General features: G+C 29.5%; 2 protein-coding genes across 2 annotated transcripts in view; both read left to right on the top strand.

Annotated features, from left to right (window-relative positions):
• LOC141448165 (G-protein coupled receptor Mth2-like) overlaps nt 1-25,830 on the top strand; it is a 79,777-nt gene that overhangs the window by 8,486 nt on the left and 45,461 nt on the right. The gene's annotated exons all lie outside the window — the stretch shown is intronic.
• On the top strand, nt 2,811-5,735 carry LOC141448163 (translation elongation factor 2-like). Its single transcript, XM_074116293.1, has one exon. The coding sequence runs from the start codon at nt 3,022-3,024 to the stop codon at nt 5,554-5,556; it is 2,535 nt and encodes an 844-aa protein (XP_073972394.1). The 5' UTR covers nt 2,811-3,021; the 3' UTR covers nt 5,557-5,735.

Here is a 25,830-nt window from a genome sequence, read left to right as displayed (position 1 = left end):
TCCATGCGCGGCAACGCGATTCCGGTTATTTTTGGGTACCCCCTCGTATATCCTGTTGTTGCTACCACCAATAATTTGATTAAGAAGGTGTAGCACAATTATTAAAGGTTACCAGAGTAGCCAAAAATAGAAATGTTTATTTATTTAAAAGCACAAAAAATACATTAATTTTATAGTAAAAACGCAAGTAATCAAGTCCAGAACATTCGGTGCTCAAGCGGGAAAAACTGTATAGTAACTAAGAAGGTTGATGTATGGTTATAAACCTGTAGCGTTGCCGCCACAAGGGCACGACTTCCATACCAATATTATTTTATTCTTCTTTAAGATCGAAGAACATGAAAAAGGCTTTATGAAGAAGGAGTGCCTTGGAAAGTAGAAGAATGGACTACATAATTTATTTAAACCAAAAATCATTACAATCAAACAATAGAATATAATAAAATTAATACAAAGCACAGATGAAATAAATAAAAGCTTCACAATTAAAACCGGCATTTTCTTTGACTGAAAATAGAATTTAAAGTTTTTCGGAAAATTTCTTTCCACCGCTGTTTTGCAGGTGAGCAACCCTAGAAGCGATTTGCCGGGATAAGCCGGGTGCTGACGTTAGCCCTGCAGTGTATACATTCCACCACTGGATTAATTATTTATAGACTAAAGCAGAAATCCTGACATTTTCAGTCAAACTAGACGAGAATTCCTGATTTTCCATTAATTTTACCATCGTAACTCAAAATTCACGATATCCTGTTCATACATTACACTTCTAGCTTAGTTATTAATGCACTGAAACAGGACTCCCTATCTATCCGGCTAACTAGACCAGTATTCCTAACTGTTCCTTTAATTTTGCAATAGTAACTTCAAATTCAAGCTACCCTGTGTGCAAATTCCACCTCTGCCTTAGTTATTAAATCATTAAAGCTGAAATTTCTATCATTTCAGTCAAACTAGAGGAGAATCCCTCAATTACCCTTTCGTTTTACAAATCTTAACTTCAAATTCGGACCACCCTGTTTGTACAATCAAATTCATACCTGAATATCGAATTACCATAACAAAATAATTGGAAAAATAAGTAATTCTCTAGTTTTGAAAAGAAATATTTGATTTCAGCCTCAGTCTATTAACATCAAGATAAAAATGGATGGTAAACTCAGCGTAGTCCTTTATTAGTTGTAAAATTGCATAATAAATAGATAAATAATGAATTCTCGTCTAGTTTTGATGTAAAATTGATATTTCTGCTTCAAACGTCAATTACAAAGCCGAAGTTCGAATTTACACATAGCTTAGCACAAATTTAAATTTACGAGGGCAAAAATAAAAGAAAAAATAAGAAATTCTTGTCTATTTTGATAAATAATTCAGACGTAAATTGTAAATTCCAGGGTAGCCTATATTTGAAGTTACGAGTCCAAAATAAAAGCAAAAATTCTCGTCTAGTTTTACTGGAAAGATTAAGATTTGTGTTTTATACATTTATTTACTAAGTTGGGAGGTTTACACAATTTATCCAACAAGAATTCTAGTTTCAGCTGTTCTGGGGGAATATTGAGAATATCTAAAAAGAATATTACAGTTAGATGACACGAATTTTAAAGGAAACTTCTGTAAAAGTTCAACTTTCAAGTTTGAACTCTGAACTTCCAGCTGTTACGCCGTTTACTGGACCCTACCTATTGCTGTGAATAATTTTTTTATTATTATTACTAATGTAATCATTACATTAGTTCTTCTACTGGTGATCTTGAGTGATAAATAAAGATCTCTAGTCGATTTCAATAATCTAATGGTTTTGGTTTTCATAATTTGTATCGTTATAGATTATTTAAAGCACATTTTAAGCAGAGTGGTGTTTAGAGAAATTTCATTACATATTGTATAAGTTAATACGTATGCTACCTATCGACAACGCTTGTAACTAAACAAGAAAAGTAATACTTTGCTAAGGTTTTATTTATCATTATTGTCAATAGACGGCTCAAGCATTTATCTATTTGGTTCAATTTATATATTTTATAGAAAAAGAGAAAAAAATTGTCCAAGTTTAGAGTTTACGTTACACTTTTTCGGATTGTTTTTGACAATCAACCCTTATACAACTGTCCTACCGGTTAGTTTTAATTTATTTTCAAAGCTCATTAGGTTTTTCATTTGTGTAAAAACAAAACGCTTGCAAGAAAATGGCACACAATTTATACTTTTCTTTTTCACTAATTTAAGGGAGCCCCTAGAAGCGATGTGGGCCCCGGCAATTGCCTGGGTAAGCCGGGTACTGACACTGGCCTTGCTATCCATAATTGCAAATCTACGTTTATCTTTTAGAAAATTTAATGGCTTTAGTTTAATATCTCTAAGGAGTTAACATGATTGTTCTCCGAAACAAATAAAGGTAGAGAAACATTATAAAAATATGTAATATTCAAATCCTTTAAAGCAGATGAGAATCAGCCTGCTAACAGCCTCTTATCTATAACTTCTTGATGTCTAACTCTAACCTCTAAATGAATAGACATATGTTTTTGAGAAATAATAAAACTAAAGTTAAAAAAAATAAAATGTTTTCAAGATGAATAATTTTTTTAAAAAAAAGAAGATTTCAACAACGTATTATCGATAAATAAAGAAAATGTTTTTCCATTTTAATATACTTTAATATTAATGTATGACATAAAATACTCTATCTTATATTTCATCTTAATAGAAATAACAATTATTATTGCTCTGTGTTTATAAAATTTATTAAAAAAATTATAACAATTTATATTGAAATTATATTCAGATGTAATTTAGTAGATATTGAACGTTCAAACTTTAAACAATTAACCTTACCATTGGTTGATTAAATCACGCTCATTTCAGTTAAGGTTTTCGGATTGATTTTTTAGTCAGTTTTACATTGTGTGATGTAATTGTAAAATTTACTTCACTTGTTTGTTTAATTTATAACCGTAGTTGAAGTTCTTTTTGTTTCCAAGTTTAATAACGATTAGAAAGCTATTATTTTTTAACACGATGGTGAATTTTACTATTGAAGAGATACGTACCATGATGGACAAAAAGAAAAATATTCGAAACATGTCTGTGATAGCACATGTCGATCATGGTAAGTCCACTCTTACTGATTCTCTAGTCTCCAAAGCTGGAATTATAGCCAGTGCAAAGGCTGGTGAAACTAGATTTACTGATACAAGAAAAGATGAACAAGAAAGGTGTATAACGATTAAGTCTACCGCTATTTCAATGTTTTTTGAATTAAATGACAAAGATTTAGTATTTATTACGAACCCAGACCAGAGAGACAAAAGTGAAAAGGGTTTCTTGATAAACTTAATTGATTCACCCGGCCATGTAGATTTTTCTAGTGAAGTTACCGCAGCTTTGAGAGTTACCGATGGTGCTTTGGTAGTTGTAGACTGCGTTTCAGGAGTGTGCGTACAAACTGAGACAGTACTTAGACAAGCTATTGCCGAACGAATTAAGCCTGTACTCTTTATGAATAAAATGGATCGTGCACTATTAGAATTGCAACTCGAAGCCGAAGATTTATACCAAACATTCCAGAGAATCGTAGAAGATGTTAATGTGATTATAGCTACTTACAGTGATGATACCGGACCTATGGGAGAAGTAAGGGTGGATCCGTCTAAAGGTAGTGTTGGATTTGGTTCTGGACTGCATGGTTGGGCGTTTACTCTTAAGCAGTTTGCAGAAATGTATGCAGAAAAGTTCAAAATAGACGTGGTAAAACTTATGAACAGATTATGGGGAGAAAACTTTTTCAACCCGTCCACGAAGAAATGGTCTAAACAGAAAGATACTGATAATAAAAGGTCTTTTGTAATGTATGTTCTTGAACCAATTTACAAAATATTTGATGCAATAATGAGTTATAAGAAGGAGGAAACAGAAATTCTTCTTAAGAAGCTAAATATCCAATTAAAACCTGAAGATAAAGAAAAGGATGGAAAACCACTTCTGAAAGTTGTTATGAGAACTTGGCTACCAGCAGGAGAAGCTCTGTTGCAGATGATAGCAATTCACTTACCCTCTCCAGTTGTGGCGCAAAAATATCGTGCGGAAATGTTATATGAAGGTCCACTTGAAGATGAAGCTTCACTAGGTATTAGGAATTGTGATCCAAATGCTCCCCTTATGATGTACATATCAAAAATGGTGCCAACTTCTGATAAGGGGCGTTTCTACGCTTTTGGAAGAGTCTTTTCTGGCAAAGTGGCAACTGGTATGAAAGCTAGAATAATGGGCCCAAACTATGTTCCAGGTAAAAAGGAAGACTTGTATGAAAAAGCAATCCAAAGAACTATATTGATGATGGGGAGGTATGTTGAAGCAATAGAAGATGTACCATGTGGGAACATTTGTGGTTTAGTTGGAGTTGATCAATTTCTAGTTAAAACAGGTACAATTTCCACGTTCAAGGATGCACATAATATGCGTGTTATGAAATTTAGTGTATCCCCAGTAGTTAGGGTAGCTGTAGAACCGAAAAATCCTGCTGACTTACCCAAGCTTGTGGAAGGCCTTAAACGTCTAGCGAAATCAGATCCTATGGTCCAGTGTATAATAGAAGAAAGCGGAGAGCATATAGTCGCTGGTGCTGGTGAGTTACATCTTGAGATCTGTTTGAAAGACTTAGAAGAAGACCACGCTTGCATTCCATTAAAGAAATCTGACCCAGTAGTGTCTTATAGGGAAACTGTCAGTGATGTTAGTGATCAAATGTGTTTGTCAAAATCCCCAAACAAACACAACAGACTTTTCATGAAAGCTGTACCGATGCCGGATGGCCTAGCAGAAGACATTGACAAAGGAGACGTACATCCTAGAGATGACTTCAAGGTAAGAGCAAGATTTCTAGCCGAAAGATATGATTACGATGTTTCTGAAGCTCGTAAAATATGGACTTTTGGACCTGACGGTTTAGGACCTAACTTACTTGTGGATTGCACCAAGGGAGTGCAATATCTTAACGAAATTAAGGATAGCGTGATTGCAGGATTCCAGTGGGCCACTAAAGAAGGTGTACTGGCTGAAGAAAATCTACGAGGAGTACAATTCAACATCTATGATGTAACCTTGCATGCGGACGCCATCCACAGAGGTGGTGGCCAAATCATACCAACAGCTAGAAGATGTCTATACGCTTGCATGTTAACAGCATCACCACGTATCATGGAACCGGTATATTTGTGCGAAATCCAATGTCCTGAGGTGGCGGTCGGTGGTATATATGGTGTTTTGAATCGTCGTCGAGGGCATGTTTTCGAGGAGCAACAAGTAGCTGGAACGCCAATGTTCGTAGTTAAAGCCTATCTACCTGTAAATGAATCGTTTGGTTTTACAGCTGACCTGCGTAGCAACACCGGAGGCCAAGCCTTCCCACAATGTGTGTTCGACCATTGGCAAGTCTTACCTGGAGATCCAATCGAGCTCTCAAGCAAACCATACACCATCGTACAAGAGATTCGTAAAAGAAAAGGTTTGAAGGATGGTAATCCAGATCTTTCACAATATCTTGATAAACTCTAATCCATTATTATTTTTTTTTGAACATTTACTAATTTGTAATTGTAATTTAATACCTATTTCCACCAAAGTATTGATAATTATAATATTTAATTTTTTGATATTTTCTTTTTTGTTTTTATTTATTAATTAAGGTGCCTTTTTTTTCTGTTTCTTAGTTAAGTGCACTACAATTTTAATGTTCCTGAAAGCTTGAAAAAAGATCTTGAATAAATAAGTATTATTATTTTTTTACTTTTATTTTTAATAAATCTGTGTATGACCACAAATACTGTGAAGTTACTAATAAATGTTCTTGGAAACATCATAAAATTTCTATTACTTACGAGTATGATGTTTACTAAATTACAGCTGCTCCAGAGTAAACGTCAATGTATAGTTAATATAGGAGCCCTTTATTTTGAAAGTGGGGAAAGTCCATTTTTGAAAAAATGAAGATAATGGTAATTATAGATAAAACTTAGTAGGATCTTTTTATCTGTAAACAATTTAGAGTAAAAAAAATGCAGAATCCTAATATTTTAGCTCTAAACAATATTGTAAATATGTTTAATTTGAAAATGGTGCAAGTCCATCTTAGGTTGAAATTATTTAACCGTACAGCAAAATTTAACTTCGGTTGCTGTATGGTGAAGCAAATGTGATGGTTTAACATCATGTCTGAATAATGTAGGGTGTTTTTATCCATCTTTGTTATTGGGAATCGGTGATTATACAATATTTCATAAAATTTATTATTATTTAATAATAATAAGTACATCTTAATTTTGTGTTTCGATAATAACACCAACATCGGGAAATCTTAGTACTATTGGCTCTGAAAAACTGTAAATTGTAACATTCGACTTATATTTTCGGCTATCAACTAAGTTGTGTTGTTTTGTGCTCGGTGTACGAAAACAAGATTCATTATTTGAAAATTAATAACGGATTGTGGTTTATTTTATAAAAAGAAAAAATGGCTGAAACCGATTACAACGGTAATAATAAATCTGATACATCTGAAAGTGAATTTGGTAGGTAACAAATATAAAATAAAAATACTTTTCTGGGTAATAACGCCATTTCAATAAAATCGCCATTTACAAGTAATTTTATTATGTTTGTAGAAATAAGACCCATGACAATCGGTAATGAAAGAAGAATCTTGGAATCAGAATCTGAATACGAAGGCAATTCGGACCAAAATGATTCCAAAAAAGAAGAAGAATAGTTGAACTATTGATTTGTATTTTGTTAAATATGAGATATTATCCATTTAAATCAACGATTACAATAATTCATTAATTTTGAAAGTGAGGCAAGTCCATTTAGTTATAATAAAACCTTGATTTTTCTTAGCCAGCACTATAAACACTATTGGATTATAAACTTACATTATCTAACAACCACAAAATACAAAAAAATATGTCTTAATATTTACCAATATTTTTAAATTTATTGAAACGCAAAACCTTAAATATCTCGAAATAACAAAAAATGGACTTGCCCCACTTTCAAAATAAACGGCACATATATTCAATATACCTGACGGCATTGGTTCTAGAAGGATGAAACGTCGATGAGAAAAGTTGATATTTGACGAACGTTGGAACTAATAAATAGCTAATATTTATGCTTTTGTAGAGTTGAGTACAAGATTAATTACAAATCAGGTAAATCTGGCGTATTAAGTTATATATCATTTATTTTACATTTATGGATTCAGGCGAAGTTAACCATAAGTTAATAAACTTCGTCCTCAGAAGCCTTCCACTTGTTCTGCACGGGAACATGATCTGTGATTCGGAGAGTTCGCTATCTAGAAAACTGGTTCATCTGGAAACACACTCTAAACTTGCGCATTTAAACATTCTTGGAATACGTTCAAAACTTTCAACAGAAAACTAAGGACTTACAGCCACTAAGGACTGAAGAATAAGGGTTTAGGGTTCAATCAGGTTCCAGTAATTACCGTTTGCAATCATCAGCCCTTCCAAAATTAGCCAATGTTCCCTACTAGATTTCTGATCTAACCATCCTTATTGAACTTACAAGTTCTCTTTAACCACCGATTAATTACATCTCGCTGCTGAAAATTCCATAATTCCACTTATGCCCATCATAGGTACAATTTAGAAATAAGGGAACTTTAGAATTATTACAGAGGCACTAGGTTTACGAGTTCGATAGAAAAAACAGTTTGATTATAATATTTATTTATTTAAGACAAAAAAAACTGGGCAATTCAACTGGTTGTATTAGTGATCCGGGAACAGTTTACCAAAATAAATATTAATGTAAGCTGACGTATCTTTGAGTTTAAATGATAGTTAATGACCTTTCATATTATTATCAAAGTCTTAAACAAATGGTTAATTAGAAGCAAAAAGCTTGTGTAGAGATGATTTCGTTTAAGTTTATTTAATAATAAAATACCCTATTTGACTTATTTATTACAATAGTTGTTTTTTTGGACAGTTTCATATTTGTTTTTGTTAAATTAAATGTTCTGTGACCCACCTAATGCTGCAACAATTCCAGTAGATCATCAGTTCCATAAATTGTGCACTGAAATTCAGAAAAAGTGAATCTCGCCATGTAACATAATATGTTCAGAACACAGTAGAGTTATAGAATACAAAACAAAGAAGTATCTTAAGTCTCACTTGTTTGTGTTTTGTTAGGCAGGAATACCCACAGAAGTTTAATACTGTGGGAATCGACTCATATAAGGCAGTATTCTGATTCTTGCTAATCTTACTGGATGTATCCTTTTCATGCTTGCAAGAGCATTTACAAAGGTACTAATAGCTCACTGGTTCGCTATTTTATTAAAATTACAGAACACATTTTGTTGAATATATATTTATTTTCTTTATTTAACACTTGCATACAAATATACACAGCAGGTACTGTATTTTGGAGTATTGGTCGATAATTTGGAAGAAAATAAATCAAAATAGCGAGTTGTATTGTTTCAGTTACTTAAATCTATTAATTTCACTGAATTATTATCATTAAATTTAAAGAATCAATAAAAATAAATACATTTTTTTATTTTATTTTATCACTTTTTAGTTTACGTGCTGATATTCCATCCAAATGTTTTAAATACGCCATACTCTCCAGATTCATCTATAACTTTATAAATCTTACTTTATATTGTAAAGGTGCAGTAATAGATAACCTTGACATATAACCTTGAAGGTTACCTTTTTACCTTCAAACATCTCAAAACAAGAAGATCTTAACACTCTTTTCTGAAAATGGTTCTACAACAATTTAGGTTTTATAATATTGTTTATTAATTTATTATTCTTAAGAATAATACCTTCTTAGTTGGAGTTGATTCGAAAATCTCTAACAAAAATTCTGTGATTACATCTGTCTCCTTCATCTTCATCCCTAAAACATATAGTTTCTTTTATTAATTTTTCAGTTAAAATTCTATTCAAACATTCTCAATCTACAATCCAATAACAATATACATGAAACCATTATAATGAGCCAAGAAAATCGCCGATAAAGGTTATTTGAGAAGTTGGTATTGTAAAGAAGCTTCTTTAACTGTCCGGTAGGACAGTTATATAAGGGTTGATCGTCAAAAAGAGCACGAAAAAGGGTAACGTTGAAAAACACCCAACTTCAACCATTTTTTTCTCTTTTTCTATAAAAAATAAAATTCCCAAATTTTAAAGAAATATAGTGCAAATTCTATTTTATAACTGTAATTTTTTTTTTGCAACAACATAGATGAAATAGATTTCGTGAAATCAGTTGCCGAAAATGAGCAAGAACGGCATTTTCATAAATTGTTGTTGTTGTTGTTACCTTTTCTTGTAAACTGCAAGGCGCCTAAACGCAAGAAACGATTTTCATGAATGGGGATTCACTCGATTCGGAATTTTATGTAGATGTGCTTTTTGGGGTCTCGACGCTGTACATCGAATAGGAGAGAAGTTATGCCACTTTATGTAAGGCCCCCTCCAAAATTATTATTACTAATTACTCTGTAAAACTTAGCCCGATTTTGATAAAAATTGGTACAATGAAAGGGTAAGGACTCCTCTACGTAACATTAAAACGACGATCTGCCATTACATCTGTTAAGGGGAAGTACAGCAATCGTGTCAAATTATCAACGCGTGAACCGATTTTTATGAAAGATATTTAGGGTTAAAGTTTACTCTCGTTTTACAGAATGAAAACTTTAAATTTAAATATCTAGTAAACTACTCCACAGATTTTGTTTATATTTTACCTGTATATGGAGACCATTATAGTATATATTTGTATAAAATTTCGTAAAAATCTATCGAGCAGAATATGAGATATTTAGGGTTAAAGTTTCCTATCGTTTAACAGAGTGAAAACTTTAAATTCAAATATCTAGTAAACTACTCAATAGATATTGGTTATATTTTACCTGTATATGGAGACCACTATTGTATATAATTGTATAGAATTTCGTAAAAATCTATCGAGCAGAATACGAGATATTTAGGGTTAAAGTTTGATTTCGTTTAACAGAGTGAAAATTTTACATTCAAATATCTAGTAAACTACTCGATAGATTTTGTTTATATTTTACCTGTATATGGAGACTATTTTAGTATATAATTGTATAAAATTTCATAAAAATCTATCGGGCAGAATACGAGATATTTGGGGTTAAAGTTTGCTTTCGTTTAACAGCGTGAAAACATTAAATTCAAATATCTAGGAAACTACTCGATAGATATTGTTTATATTTTACCTGTATATGGAGACTATTTTAGTATATAATTGTATAAAATTTCGTAAAAATCTATCGAGCAGAATACGAGATATTTAGGGTTAAAGTTTGCTTTCGTTTAATAGTGTGAAAATTTTAAATTCAAATATCTAGTAAACTACTCGATAGATATTGTTTATTCTTTACCTGTATATGGAGACTATTTTCGTATATAATTGTATAAAATTTCGTAAAAATCTATCGAGCAGAATACGAGATATTTAGGGTTAAAGTTTGCTTTCGTTTAATAGTGTGAAAATTTTAAATTCAAATATCTAGTAAACTACTCGATAGATTTTGTTTATTCTTTACCTGTATATGGAGACTATTTTCGTATATAATTGTATAAAATTTCGTAAAAATCTATCGAGCAGAATACGAGATATTTAGGGTTAAAGTTTGCTTTCGTTTAATAGTGTGAAAATTTTAAATTCAAATATCTAGTAAACTACTCGATAGATATTGTTTATATTTTACCTGTATATGGAGACCATTATAGTATATATTTGTATAAAATTTCGTAAAAATCTATCGAGCAGAATATGAGATATTTAGGGTTAAAGTTTCCTATCGTTTAACAGAGTGAAAACTTTAAATTCAAATATCTAGTAAACTACTCAATAGATATTGGTTATATTTTACCTGTATATGGAGACCACTATTGTATATAATTGTATAGAATTTCGTAAAAATCTATCGAGCAGAATACGAGATATTTAGGGTTAAAGTTTGATTTCGTTTAACAGAGTGAAAATTTTACATTCAAATATCTAGTAAACTACTCGATAGATTTTGTTTATATTTTACCTGTATATGGAGACTATTTTAGTATATAATTGTATAAAATTTCATAAAAATCTATCGGGCAGAATACGAGATATTTGGGGTTAAAGTTTGCTTTCGTTTAACAGCGTGAAAACATTAAATTCAAATATCTAGGAAACTACTCGATAGATATTGTTTATATTTTACCTGTATATGGAGACTATTTTAGTATATAATTGTATAAAATTTCGTAAAAATCTATCGAGCAGAATACGAGATATTTAGGGTTAAAGTTTGCTTTCGTTTAATAGTGTGAAAATTTTAAATTCAAATATCTAGTAAACTACTCGATAGATATTGTTTATTCTTTACCTGTATATGGAGACTATTTTCGTATATAATTGTATAAAATTTCGTAAAAATCTATCGAGCAGAATACGAGATATTTAGGGTTAAAGTTTGCTTTCGTTTAATAGTGTGAAAATTTTAAATTCAAATATCTAGTAAACTACTCGATAGATTTTGTTTATTCTTTACCTGTATATGGAGACTATTTTCGTATATAATTGTATAAAATTTCGTAAAAATCTATCGAGCAGAATACGAGATATTTAGGGTTAAAGTTTGCTTTCGTTTAATAGTGTGAAAATTTTAAATTCAAATATCTAGTAAACTACTCGATAGATTTTGTTTATTCTTTACCTGTATATGGAGACTATTTTCGTATATAATTGTATAAAATTTCGTAAAAATCTATCGAGCAGAATACGAGATATTTAGGGTTAAAGTTTGCTTTCGTTTAATAGTGTGAAAATTTTAAATTCAAATATCTAGTAAACTACTCGATAGATTATGTTTATATTTTAACTGTATATGGAGACTATTTTAGTATATAATTGTATAAAATTTCGTAAAAATCTATCGAGCAGAATACGAGATATTTAGAGTTAAAGTTTGCTTTCGTTTAATAGTGTGAAAATTTTAAATTCAAATATCTAGTAAACTACTCGATAGATTTTGTTTATATTTTAACTGTATATGAAGAGTATTTTAGTATATAATTGTATAAAATTTCGTAAAAATCTATCGAGCAGAATACGAGATATTTAGGGTTGAATTTTGCTTTCGTTTAATAGTGTGAAAATTTTAAATTCAAATATCTAGTAAACTACTCGATAGATTTTGTTTATATTTTAACTGTATATGGAGACTATTTTAGTATATAATTGTATAAAATTTCGTAAAAATCTATCGAGCAGAATACGAGATATTTAGGGTTAAAGTTTGCTTTCGTTTAATAGTGTGAAAATTTTAAATTCAAATATCTAGTAAACTACTCGATAGATTTTGTTTATATTTTAACTGTATATGGAGACTATTTTAGTATATAATTGTATAAAATTTCGTAAAAATCTATCGAGCAGAATACGAGATATTTAGGGTTAAAGTTTGCTTTCGTTTAATAGTGTGAAAATTTTAAATTCAAATATCTAGTAAACTACTCGATAGATTATGTTTATATTTTAACTGTATATGGAGACTATTTTAGTATATAATTGTATAAAATTTCGTAAAAATCTATCGAGCAGAATACGAGATATTTAGGGTTAAAGTTTGCTTTCGTTTAATAGTGTGAAAATTTTAAATTCAAATATCTAGTAAACTACTCGATAGATTTTGTTTATTCTTTACCTGTATATGGAGACTATTTTCGTATATAATTGTATAAAATTTCGTAAAAATCTATCGAGCAGAATACGAGATATTTAGGGTTAAAGTTTGCTCTCGTTTTACAGAATGAAAACTTTAAATTCAAATATCTAGTAAACTACTCGATAGATTATGTTTATATTTTAACTGTATATGGAGACTATTTTAGTATATAATTGTATAAAATTTCATAAAAATCTATCGGGCAGAATACGAGATATTTGGGGTTAAAGTTTGCTTTCGTTTAACAGAGTGAAAAATTAAATTCAAATATCTAGTAAACTACTCGATAGATATTGTTTATATTTTACCTGTATATGGAGACCACTATTGTATATAATTGTATAGAATTTCGTAAAAATCTATCAAGCAGAATACGAGATATTTAGGGTTAAAGTTTGATTTCGTTTAACAGAGTGAAAACTTTACATTCAAATATCTAGTAAACTACTCGATAGATTTTGTTTATATTTTACCTGTATATGGAGACTATTTTAGTATATAATTGTATAAAATTTCATAAAAATCTATCGAGCAGAATACGAGATATTTAGGGTTAAAATTTGCTTTCGTTTAACACAGTGAAAACTTTAAATTCAAATATCTAGTAAACTACTCGATAGATTATGTTTATATTTTAACTGTATATGGAGACTATTTCAGTATATAAGTGTATAAAATTTCATAAAAATCTATCGGGCAGAATACGAGATATTTGGGGTTAAAGTTTACTTTCGTTTAACAGAGTGAAAACTTTAAATTCAAATATCCAGTAAACTACTCGATAGATATTGTTTATATTTTACCTGTATATGGAGACTATTTTAGTATATAATTGTATAAAATTTCATAAAAATTTATCGAGCAGAATACGAGATATTTAGGGTTATATTTTGCTTTTGTTTAACAGAGGGAAAACTTTAAATTTAAATATCTAGTAAACTACTCGATAGATTTTGTTTATATTTTACCTGTATATGGAGACTATTTTAGTATATAATTGTATAAAATTTCATAAAAATCTATCGGGCAGAATACGGGATATTTGGGGTTAAAATTTGCTTTTGTTTAACAGAGTGAAAACTTTAAATTCAAATATCTAGTAAACTACTCGATAGATATTGTTTATATTTTACCTGTATATGGAGACTATTTTAGTATATAATTGTATAAAATTTCATAAAAATCTATCGAGCAGAATACGAGATATTTAGGGTTATATTTTGCTTTTGTTTAACAGAGGGAAAATTTTAAATTCAAATACTCGATAGATTTTGTTTATATTTTACCTGTATATGGAGACTATTTTAGTATATATTTGTATAAAATTTCATATAAATCTATCGAGCAGAATACGAGATATTTAGGGTTAAAAGTTGTTTGTTTGTTTGTTGGCTTCCTGTCTGTGCGGGTTAAAAGTTTGTTTTCGTTTAACAGAGGGAAAATTTTAAATTCAAATATCTAGTAAACTACTCGATAGATTTTGTTTATATTTTACCTGTATATGGAGACTATTTTAGTATATAATTGTATAGAATTTCGTGAAAATCTATCGAGCAGAATACGAGATATTTAGGGTTAAAATTTGCTTTCGTTTAACAGAGTGAAAACTTTACATTCAAATATCTAGTAAACTACTCGATAGATTTTGTTTTTATTTTACCTGTATATGGAGACTATATTAGTATATAATTGTATAAAATTTCATAAAGATCTATCGAGCAGAATACGAGATATTTAGGGTTAAAATTTGCTTTCGTTTAATAGTGTGAAAATTTTAAATTCAAATATCTAGTAAACTACTCGATAGATTTTGTTTATATTTTACCTGTATATGGAGACTATTTTCGTATATAATTGTATAAAATTTCGTAAAAATCTATCGAGCAGAATACGAGATATTTAGGGTTAAAGTTTGATTTCGTTTAACAGAGTGAAAACTTTACATTCAAATATCTAGTAAACTACTCGATAGATTTTGTTTATATTTTACCTGTATATGGAGACTATATTAGTATATAATTGTATAAAATTTCATAAAAATCTATCGAGCAGAATACGAGATATTTAGGGTTAAAATTTGCTTTCGTTTAACACAGTGAAAACTTTAAATTCAAATATCTAGTAAACTACTCGATAGATTATGTTTATATTTTAACCGTATATGGAGACTATTTTAGTATATAATTGTATAAAATTTCATAAAAATCTGTCGGGCAGAATACGAGATATTTAGGGTTAAATGTTTGTTTTCGTTTAACAGAGGGAAAAATTTAAATTCAAATATCTAGTAAACTACTCGATAGATTATGTTTATATTTTAACCGTATATGGAGACTATTTTAGTATATAATTGTATAAAATTTCATAAAAATCTGTCGGGCAGAATACGAGATATTTAGGGTTAAATGTTTGTTTTCGTTTAACAGAGGGAAAAATTTAAATTCAAATATCTAGTAAACTACTCGATAGATTATGTTTATATTTTAACCGTATATGGAGACTATTTTAGTATATAATTGTATAAAATTTCATAAAAATCTGTCGGGCAGAATACGAGATATTTAGGGTTAAATGTTTGCTTTCGTTTAACACAGTGAAAACTTTAAATTCAAATATCTAGTAAACTACTCGATAGATTTTGTTTATATTTTACCTGTATATGGAGACCATTTTAGAATATAATTGTATAAAATTTCATAAAAATCTATGGGGCAGAATACGAGATAGTTAGGATTAAAGTTTGCTTTTATTTAACAGAGGGAAATCTTTAAATTTAAATATCTAATAAATTACTCGATAGATTTTGTTTATATTTTACCTGTATATGGAGACCATTTTAGAATATAATTGTATAAAATTTCATATAAATATATCGAGCAGAATACGAGATAGTTAGGATTAAAGTTTGCTTTTGTTTAACAGATGGAAATCTTTAAATTTAAATATCTAATAAGTTACTGGATAGATTTTGTTTATATTTTACCTGTATATGGAGACCATTTTAGAATATAATTGTATAAAATTTCATAAAAATCTATCGAGCAAAATACAAGATATTTAGGGTTAAAGTTTGTTTTCGTTTAACAGAGGGAAAATTTTAAATTCAAATATCTAGTAAACTATTCGATAGATTTTGTTTATTCTTTACCTGTATATGGAGAGTATTTTAGTATATAATTGTATAATATTTCGTAAAAATCTGTCGGGCAGAATACGAGATATTTAGGGTTAAAAGTTTGTTTTTGTTTAACAGAGGAAAAATTTTAAATTCAAATATCTAGTAAACTATTCGATAGATTTTGTTTATTCTTTACCTGTATATGGAGAGTATTTTAGTATATAATTGTATAAAATTTCATATAAATCTGTCGGGCAGAATACGAGATATTTAGGGTTAAAGTTTGCTTTCGTTTAACAGAGGGAAAATTTTAAATTCAAATATCTAGTAAACTATTCGATAGATTTTGTTTATTCTTTACCTGTATATGGAGAGTATTTTAGTATATAATTGTATAAAATTTCATATAAATCTGTCGGGCAGAATACGAGATATTTGGGGTTAAAATTTGTTTTCGTTTACACAGGGAAAATTTTAAATTCAAATATCTAGTAAACTACTCGATAGATTTTGTTTATTCTTTACCTGTATATGGAGACTATTTTAGTATATAATTGTATAAAATTTCATATAAATCTGTCGGGCAGAATACGAGATATTTAGGGTTAAAAGTTTGTTTTCGTTTAACAGAGGGAAAATTTTAAATTCAAATATCTAGTAAACTATTCGATAGATTTTGTTTATTCTTTACCTGAATATGGAGACCATTATTGTATATAATTGTATATAATTTCGTAAAAATCTATCGAGCAGAATACGAGATATTTAGGGTTAAATTTTGCTTTCGTTTAACAGAGGGAAAATTTTAAATTCAAATACTCGATAGATTTTGTTTATTCTTTACCTGTATATGGAGACCATTATTGTATATAATTGTATAAAATTTCGTAAAAATCTGTCGAGCAGAATACGAGATATTTAGGGTTATATTTTGCTTTTGTTTAACAGAGGGAAAATTTTAAATTCAAATACTCGATAGATTTTGTTTATTCTTTACCTGTATATGGAGAGTATTTTAGTATATAATTGTATAAAATTTCATATAAATCTGTCGGGCAGAATACGAGATATTTAGGGTTAAAGTTTGCTTTCGTTTAACAGAGGGAAAATTTTAAATTCAAATATCTAGTAAACTATTCGATAGATTTTGTTTATTCTTTACCTGTATATGAAGAGTATTTTAGTATATAATTGTATAAAATTTCATAAAAATCTGTCGGGCAGAATACGAGATATTTGGGGTTAAAATTTGTTTTCGTTTACACAGGGAAAATTTTAAATTCAAATATCTAGTAAACTACTCGATAGATTTTGTTTATTCTTTACCTGTATATGGAGACTATTTTAGTATATAATTGTATAAAATTTCATAAAAATCTATCGAGCAGAATACGAGATATTTAGGGTTAAAATTTGCTTTCGTTTAACACAGTGAAAACTTTAAATTCAAATATCTAGTAAACTACTCGATAGATTATGTTTATATTTTAACCGTATATGGAGACTATTTTAGTATATAATTGTATAAAATTTCATAAAAATCTGTCGGGCAGAATACGAGATATTTAGGGTTAAATGTTTGTTTTCGTTTAACAGAGGGAAAAATTTAAATTCAAATATCTAGTAAACTACTCGATAGATTATGTTTATATTTTAACCGTATATGGAGACTATTTTAGTATATAATTGTATAAAATTTCATAAAAATCTGTCGGGCAGAATACGAGATATTTAGGGTTAAATGTTTGTTTTCGTTTAACAGAGGGAAAAATTTAAATTCAAATATCTAGTAAACTACTCGATAGATTATGTTTATATTTTAACCGTATATGGAGACTATTTTAGTATATAATTGTATAAAATTTCATAAAAATCTGTCGGGCAGAATACGAGATATTTAGGGTTAAATGTTTGCTTTCGTTTAACACAGTGAAAACTTTAAATTCAAATATCTAGTAAACTACTCGATAGATTTTGTTTATATTTTACCTGTATATGGAGACCATTTTAGAATATAATTGTATAAAATTTCATAAAAATCTATGGGGCAGAATACGAGATAGTTAGGATTAAAGTTTGCTTTTATTTAACAGAGGGAAATCTTTAAATTTAAATATCTAATAAATTACTCGATAGATTTTGTTTATATTTTACCTGTATATGGAGACCATTTTAGAATATAATTGTATAAAATTTCATATAAATATATCGAGCAGAATACGAGATAGTTAGGATTAAAGTTTGCTTTTGTTTAACAGAGGGAAATCTTTAAATTTAAATATCTAATAAGTTACTGGATAGATTTTGTTTATATTTTACCTGTATATGGAGACCATTTTAGAATATAATTGTATAAAATTTCATAAAAATCTATCGAGCAAAATACAAGATATTTAGGGTTAAAGTTTGTTTTCGTTTAACAGAGGGAAAATTTTAAATTCAAATATCTAGTAAACTATTCGATAGATTTTGTTTATTCTTTACCTGTATATGGAGAGTATTTTAGTATATAATTGTATAATATTTCGTAAAAATCTGTCGGGCAGAATACGAGATATTTAGGGTTAAAAGTTTGTTTTTGTTTAACAGAGGAAAAATTTTAAATTCAAATATCTAGTAAACTATTCGATAGATTTTGTTTATTCTTTACCTGTATATGGAGAGTATTTTAGTATATAATTGTATAAAATTTCATATAAATCTGTCGGGCAGAATACGAGATATTTAGGGTTAAAGTTTGCTTTCGTTTAACAGAGGGAAAATTTTAAATTCAAATATCTAGTAAACTATTCGATAGATTTTGTTTATTCTTTACCTGTATATGGAGAGTATTTTAGTATATAATTGTATAAAATTTCATATAAATCTGTCGGGCAGAATACGAGATATTTGGGGTTAAAATTTGTTTTCGTTTACACAGGGAAAATTTTAAATTCAAATATCTAGTAAACTACTCGATAGATTTTGTTTATTCTTTACCTGTATATGGAGACTATTTTAGTATATAATTGTATAAAATTTCATATAAATCTGTCGGGCAGAATACGAGATATTTAGGGTTAAAAGTTTGTTTTCGTTTAACAGAGGGAAAATTTTAAATTCAAATATCTAGTAAACTATTCGATAGATTTTGTTTATTCTTTACCTGAATATGGAGACCATTATTGTATATAATTGTATATAATTTCGTAAAAATCTATCGAGCAGAATACGAGATATTTAGGGTTAAATTTTGCTTTCGTTTAACAGAGGGAAAATTTTAAATTCAAATACTCGATAGATTTTGTTTATTCTTTACCTGTATATGGAGACCATTATTGTATATAATTGTATAAAATTTCGTAAAAATCTGTCGAGCAGAATACGAGATATTTAGGGTTATATTTTGCTTTTGTTTAACAGAGGGAAAATTTTAAATTCAAATACTCGATAGATTTTGTTTATTCTTTACCTGTATATGGAGAGTATTTTAGTATATAATTGTATAAAATTTCATATAAATCTGTCGGGCAGAATACGAGATATTTAGGGTTAAAGTTTGCTTTCGTTTAACAGAGGGAAAATTTTAAATTCAAATATCTAGTAAACTATTCGATAGATTTTGTTTATTCTTTACCTGTATATGAAGAGTATTTTAGTATATAATTGTATAAAATTTCATAAAAATCTGTCGGGCAGAATACGAGATATTTGGGGTTAAAATTTGTTTTCGTTTACACAGGGAAAATTTTAAATTCAAATATCTAGTAAACTACTCGATAGATTTTGTTTATTCTTTACCTGTATATGGAGACTATTTTAGTATATAATTGTATAAAATTTCATATAAATCTGTCGGGCAGAATACGAGATATTTGGGGTTAAAATTTGTTTTCGTTTACACAGGGAAAATTTTAAATTCAAATATCTAGTAAACTATTCGATAGATTTTGTTTATTCTTTACCTGTATATGGAGAGTATTTTAGTATATAATTGTATAAAATTTCATATAAATCTGTCGGGCAGAATACGAGATATTTGGGGTTAAAATTTGTTTTCGTTTACACAGGGAAAATTTTAAATTCAAATATCTAGTAAACTACTCAATAGATTTTGTTTATTCTTTACCTGTATATGGAGACTATTTTAGTATATAATTGTATAAAATTTCATATAAATCTGTCGGGCAGAATACGAGATATTTAGGGTTAAAAGTTTGTTTTCGTTTAACAGAGGGAAAATTTTAAATTCAAATATCTAGTAAACTATTCGATAGATTTTGTTTATTCTTTACCTGAATATGGAGACCATTATTGTATATAATTGTATATAATTTCGTAAAAATCTATCGAGCAGAATACGAGATATTTAGGGTTAAATTTTGCTTTCGTTTAACAGAGGGAAAATTTTAAATTCAAATACTCGATAGATTTTGTTTATTCTTTACCTGTATATGGAGACCATTATTGTATATAATTGTATAAAATTTCGTAAAAATCTGTCGAGCAGAATACGAGATATTTAGGGTTATATTTTGCTTTTGTTTAACAGAGGGAAAATTTTAAATTCAAATACTCGATAGATTTTGTTTATATTTTACCTGTATTCTGTTGAACGTATTGCAATGTCTTCGTTTTTTAATTTTATTTGGTCTTGAATGTCAATTCGATGTTATTGGGCTTTTTGAACCTACAACACGTATTTGTGATGAAAGCTGAAACCAATCAGAAGCGCCGCTTTGCGAATCGATAATTCCGTTTTTTTTTTTTGTTTGTTTTTAAAGATATAGGTATATAATTTTTAATTTAAAATATTTTCCCAGGTAAAATAATTAATAGGGTTCTTTTTAGGAAAAGTATTAGGAGAGTTTTCTTTAAAGTACCAATTCCAGACAAATTGTTCAAAAGGAAGTATTTAATTTACACGCGAGTTATATACCTTGAACCGTTAGGGGCTTTTTTAAAAAGAATAATTTTTATTTAAAAGACAAGTTCTTTATTGCAATATTAACTGATATATATAATATAGCGGTTACAAAGATATCAAGGGAAGGGAACTTCACTACTGATAGGTTGAACGGAACTGAACTGATCTCGGGCAGCAACTGGGCAGAACTTAGCTGGGGCAGCGGTTGGACAGAACTGGCTGGCCTGGCCTGGGTGAAGTATTTATATGTTTGAAGACTGCTGTTATCAGAGGAAATATATTTATGCTGAGTCTCGAGGTTTCCTGTATATAACTCCTCCCTCCTTAAGTTTTTCGTGTCCTCACGAAATTTGGAAGTGTGAGGAATTTATCGAATTTGGAGATGTTGTTGGTAGGCTGCCATTGTTGATGTACGAACTGGTGGCAGGGGGGTCATTGGAGTATCTGTTGAATTCTCCTCTGGTTGCTGGGGCTCACTTCTGTTAAAGAGTTTTACAATTTTATAGATTTTTCTTCTATAACGGATGATTAGATGAGATTAGACAGAGAGCTATGATGGCGATGATGAATAAAGTTGTAGTGTAGTCTGAGGTGGATTCCTCTTCTAGCTCCTCTAGGGGTAGCATTTTAATATTCAAGTAGTGAAGGTCAAGGAAGGAAATATTAAGATGATCATATTGATCAGGGATAGAAGGATTGATTAACATGTGCTCGAATTCATTATAGATATATATAGGTTTACAATTAGTTACTTTTTCATTAATTTCTAAAGTTAACAAAGCAATGTTCTTAATGCTAACTGTAAGACTTACATTGTTTTTATCAATGTTTACAGTAGGGGTTTCATATACTAAATATTTATTTACGGATTCAACATATTTTATGAAAGGGTTTGGGTATATTTACCTTTTTACATTGGCTTTCAATGTTATTATTTAGTAAGTTATTTATACATTCATTATGAATGATAGTGGCATTCTTGCAATAATAATTGTTTAATAATAGTTCACAATGAGCTGTGTATAGTTTATTAGTTTTCAGGACTAATGAAGGGGAAGCAATTATTGTAAAGGTCTGATTCAAGTGGTCATAGGGATAGGACAAAAGAAAATAGGTTTCCGTTAAGGGGGATTTAATTGGGAGTTGGACTAAATAATGGAGATGAGTGGGTGTGATGGAACAGTAAGTTTTTCCTACTTGCCATAATATTTCGGCATTGTTAGATATTAATTCGACATTGTTAAGGGACTGTAGCTGCATTAGTTCCTTTTGGGAAATTATGCTACTATGGATTAAATTTAATTTGCAAAATTCGACTGAGTCGTCTAAATCATTGATTTTATTTATTATTAGGGTAAGGGCCGAATGAAGAGTGGTGTACAATTGGTTGATCTCATTTGTGTTACTTATATCATAGTTAAGTAGTTTCCTAACTTTAGAATTATTATCTCGAATAATGGAGATGTCTTTATTAAAATCATTAATTAATTTTTTATTAATAGTTAATTGTTGAAGGATATTATGTTCTAGATGGTAATTATTTTTCTCAATTTTTCTGATGACTTGGTCATAATACTCTTTGTCATTTGCATCCATGTTACCAGTTATCCAGGATATGGCTGTGCCTAAGGCATTTATTAGGCCGCGTTTGGGTCTAGTTACTTGGGAATTCACTAATACGTGATCGAGTTTATTTTGGGCGTACTGAATATGGGCTTTCATATAGGATTTTAACAAGGTATGGGAGCTTGTTTTGAGGTGTTCTACGTAGAAATAGAAAATAGAAATAGAAAAGAAATTTATTATTCTGGGACAATTGTCCCCTAAGAATAAATACAGGAACAAATAGAGGCCTTAGCAGTTTGGCCTGTGATTATACAGAAATTAAATAAATAAATAAATATTTACAAAAGTGAAAATATAGTAAGTGAAAATGAAAGTAAAAATAAAATAATAAAACAGCAGAAATTAAGGAAATAAATTAAAACAATTAGAATTTCGGAGGAAGCTTAATAGAAAGTAGATAACTGAATAGACGGGATTTAAAGATGGATAGGGTAGGAGCATGGCGGACAGATGAAGGCAAGGAGTTCCAGAGAGAGGTAGCACGTATGAGGAAGGACTTGTCAAAGGATGAGGTACGGTGAGAGGGAATATAGAGATCAGATGAGCGAGATCTAGTGTTACGGGAATGGATGGAGGATTTAAACTTAAGGAGTTGGAAAATATAGGAAGGCCTTTGAGACTGGATGACTTGAAAAAGGAAAGAAGCCAAAAGATATTGGCGGCTGTAGACAGGAAAAAGCCACTTCAACTCATCGTAGCAGTGCGAAATGCGAGAGTCTCTGGAAATGCTGAAAATAAATCTTATGAAGCAGTTCATGAGGCGCTTAAGCTTAGCTTCAATATCACCAGAAAGACCGCCATACACTAAACAACCATAGTCGAAATGGGGGAATATAAGAGAGGAAACTAGGAGTTGCCGGGTCTTAATTGGAAAAAGGTGACGGGAACTATTAAACTGCTTAAGCTTAACGTAGGCTTGTTTAGGGTTCTGTTTAGGTTCTACTAGGGAGTCAAGGGTGTTGTCAATGTTAGATAATTCTTCTTGCAAGGAGGTAATATAAGTGAAGTATTTTTCCATTATATATGAATTTTGGATTTTAATTGGTATTATTCCCGGACCTTTATTCAAATTGGTAACTTTATGAGTTGCCACTAGTTCCAGGCTTAGGAGGATCAGGAGGACGATCATTTTCGTTCTTTTGAGTGGTTGCCTGCGAACAAGAAGGTTCACGTGAATGATTTTCAAATTTTCTAGGGCGTTTAAGTTGTGAGGGGTGAATTTTGGTTTTCTTGGTTTTGCCAGTTAAGACTTTTTGTTTGGTTTTATCATATGTTACTGATTTATACCTTGGTTTAGCTTTGTTTCTATTATGGGTTTTTATATAAATTTTTCCTGGGGGAATTTCTACATTTTCTCTGTTTTCATTTAGTAAATTAGTTCTTTCCTCTTTTTCCTTTTCTATTTGTTCTTTAATTACTTTATGTATGAGTTGTTTTTCTTTGTGATATTCATCAGTTTGAATTTCAAAAATGGTTGTTTGTTTTTGTTCTGTAAGAGTTGTTATGCCAAAACTGATTTCATTGGGGCTAAGTTTTAGTGTATTATTTGGAGTGTTGTTGTATGCTATGGTTGCTAGCTTTAGAGTTTGATTTAAAGGTATTTTGGGTTCTGATGGTATCTCCTTTGAGGAGGATTACGAGGTTGTTGAGAGGGGGATCGATAAGATGATTGGGGTTTTGTGTACAACTGGTCGATTAGGAACATACATTTAGTGTTTAAAGTTTCCCTTAATTTTTCTAAAGACGTAGGATTAAAGGTCATTACATGATTGGACAGTTGCCATGGGGTAGTTGAATAGAAATGGTGGATAACTTCTTTTTCTAAGTATTGCATAGAAGTTAATATTATTTCTTCACTAATGCCATCAATCATATATTTGGCATGGATAAGGTGTGTTATAGATTCTAAACGAGTTAGGTAGTCGGTTGGGAGTTCTTTAAAATGGGGCTTCATATTATAAATTTCGGACTTCAATGTTTCGAAAGATTTTGAGCACGAAAAGTTTCTTTTTAAAATGTCTAATAATTCTTTAATAGTGTGGATTCTTTTAGTTAAGATTAATGATTGAGCGGATCCCGTGATTTTAGCTTTTACCTTATTAAGGAGAAGGTATTCATTAGTGGAATTTTCTATAATGTTTGGTCTACAGGTTACGTTATAAACGTCTTCGACTGTTTGAGTAAAATATAATAATTCATAAGGGTCTCCGTTAAATATGGGAATATGATCATAATCTTCTTTTCGTAAAGGGTGACTAATACGTGGTAATGAAGAGCTTGTGTGGGAACACGGAGTCTGAGTATCCGTTTGGTCATAGGGGGTAAGGACTGGGGGTAGCAGGTCGGAAGTGTTAAGATTAGTATGCATTTTATACAGCTCAAGTGATTACAGTATAAGGCAGAGTTGTATGATTAAAATATGTTGATTTGCCTTCTTCTTATCTATTAAAAGAATATTTATTCAGTTATACTGATTTGCTTTTTCTTTATCTTATAGGGGCTTTTTATAAATTCTTTATATCCGTTACACTTCTTTATAAAGATAATAAATTCTTTATAATCTAATAATTATTCGAGAACTTATTTATTCTTTATATCAATTATACTTTCTTTTTATTATAAGGATTAATAATTATATGGGGACTTATTTTATTTTTACAATATATCAATTATGTTTCTCTTTTTGGGACTGGGACAATTAATACTGCCCTTGCCTACTTTATATGTTTTTAATTTATTGTTTCGGCAGGGTAATCAAGGGGATTTTATAATGCTTGGGAAAATATATTGTATATGTATAGGGACTTTTTCTTTACAATTATATAATTCTTACTTAGGGGAATTTATTTCTTCTACTCTTTCTTTTACTTACAATTATTTTATTCTTATAGGGACAGGAATAATTAATACTGCCCTTGCCTACTTTATATGTTTTTAATTTATTGTTTCGGCAGGGTAATCAAGGGGATTTTATAATGCTTGGGAAAATATATTGTATATGTATAGGGACTTTTTCTTTACAATTATATAATTCTTACTTAGGGGAATTTATTTCTTCTACTCTTTCTTCTACTTTTCTTTTACTTATAATTATTTTATTCTTATAGGGACAGGGATAATCAATACTGCCCTTGCCTACTTTATATGTTTTTAATTTATTGTTTCGGCAGGGTAATCAAGGGGATTTTATAACAACTAGGGGAATTTATTTCTTTTACTTTTTCTTCTACTTATAATTATTTTATTCCTTTTGGGACTGGAATAATTAATATAAGTAATTATTTTATTCCTTTTGGGACTGGAATAATCAATGCTGTTATTTTATTCCTTTTGGGACTGGAATAATCAATGCGGTTATTTTATTCCTTTTGGGGATTTTTAGGGACAATACAA

The sequence above is a fragment of the Rhodnius prolixus genome, unplaced genomic scaffold, assembly GCF_049639745.1.
Source record: "Rhodnius prolixus isolate KJV_2025 unplaced genomic scaffold, Rpr scaffold_13, whole genome shotgun sequence".
NCBI classification, from domain to species: Eukaryota; Metazoa; Arthropoda; class Insecta; order Hemiptera; family Reduviidae; genus Rhodnius; species Rhodnius prolixus.
This window is presented reverse-complemented; position numbering and strand designations above follow the sequence as displayed.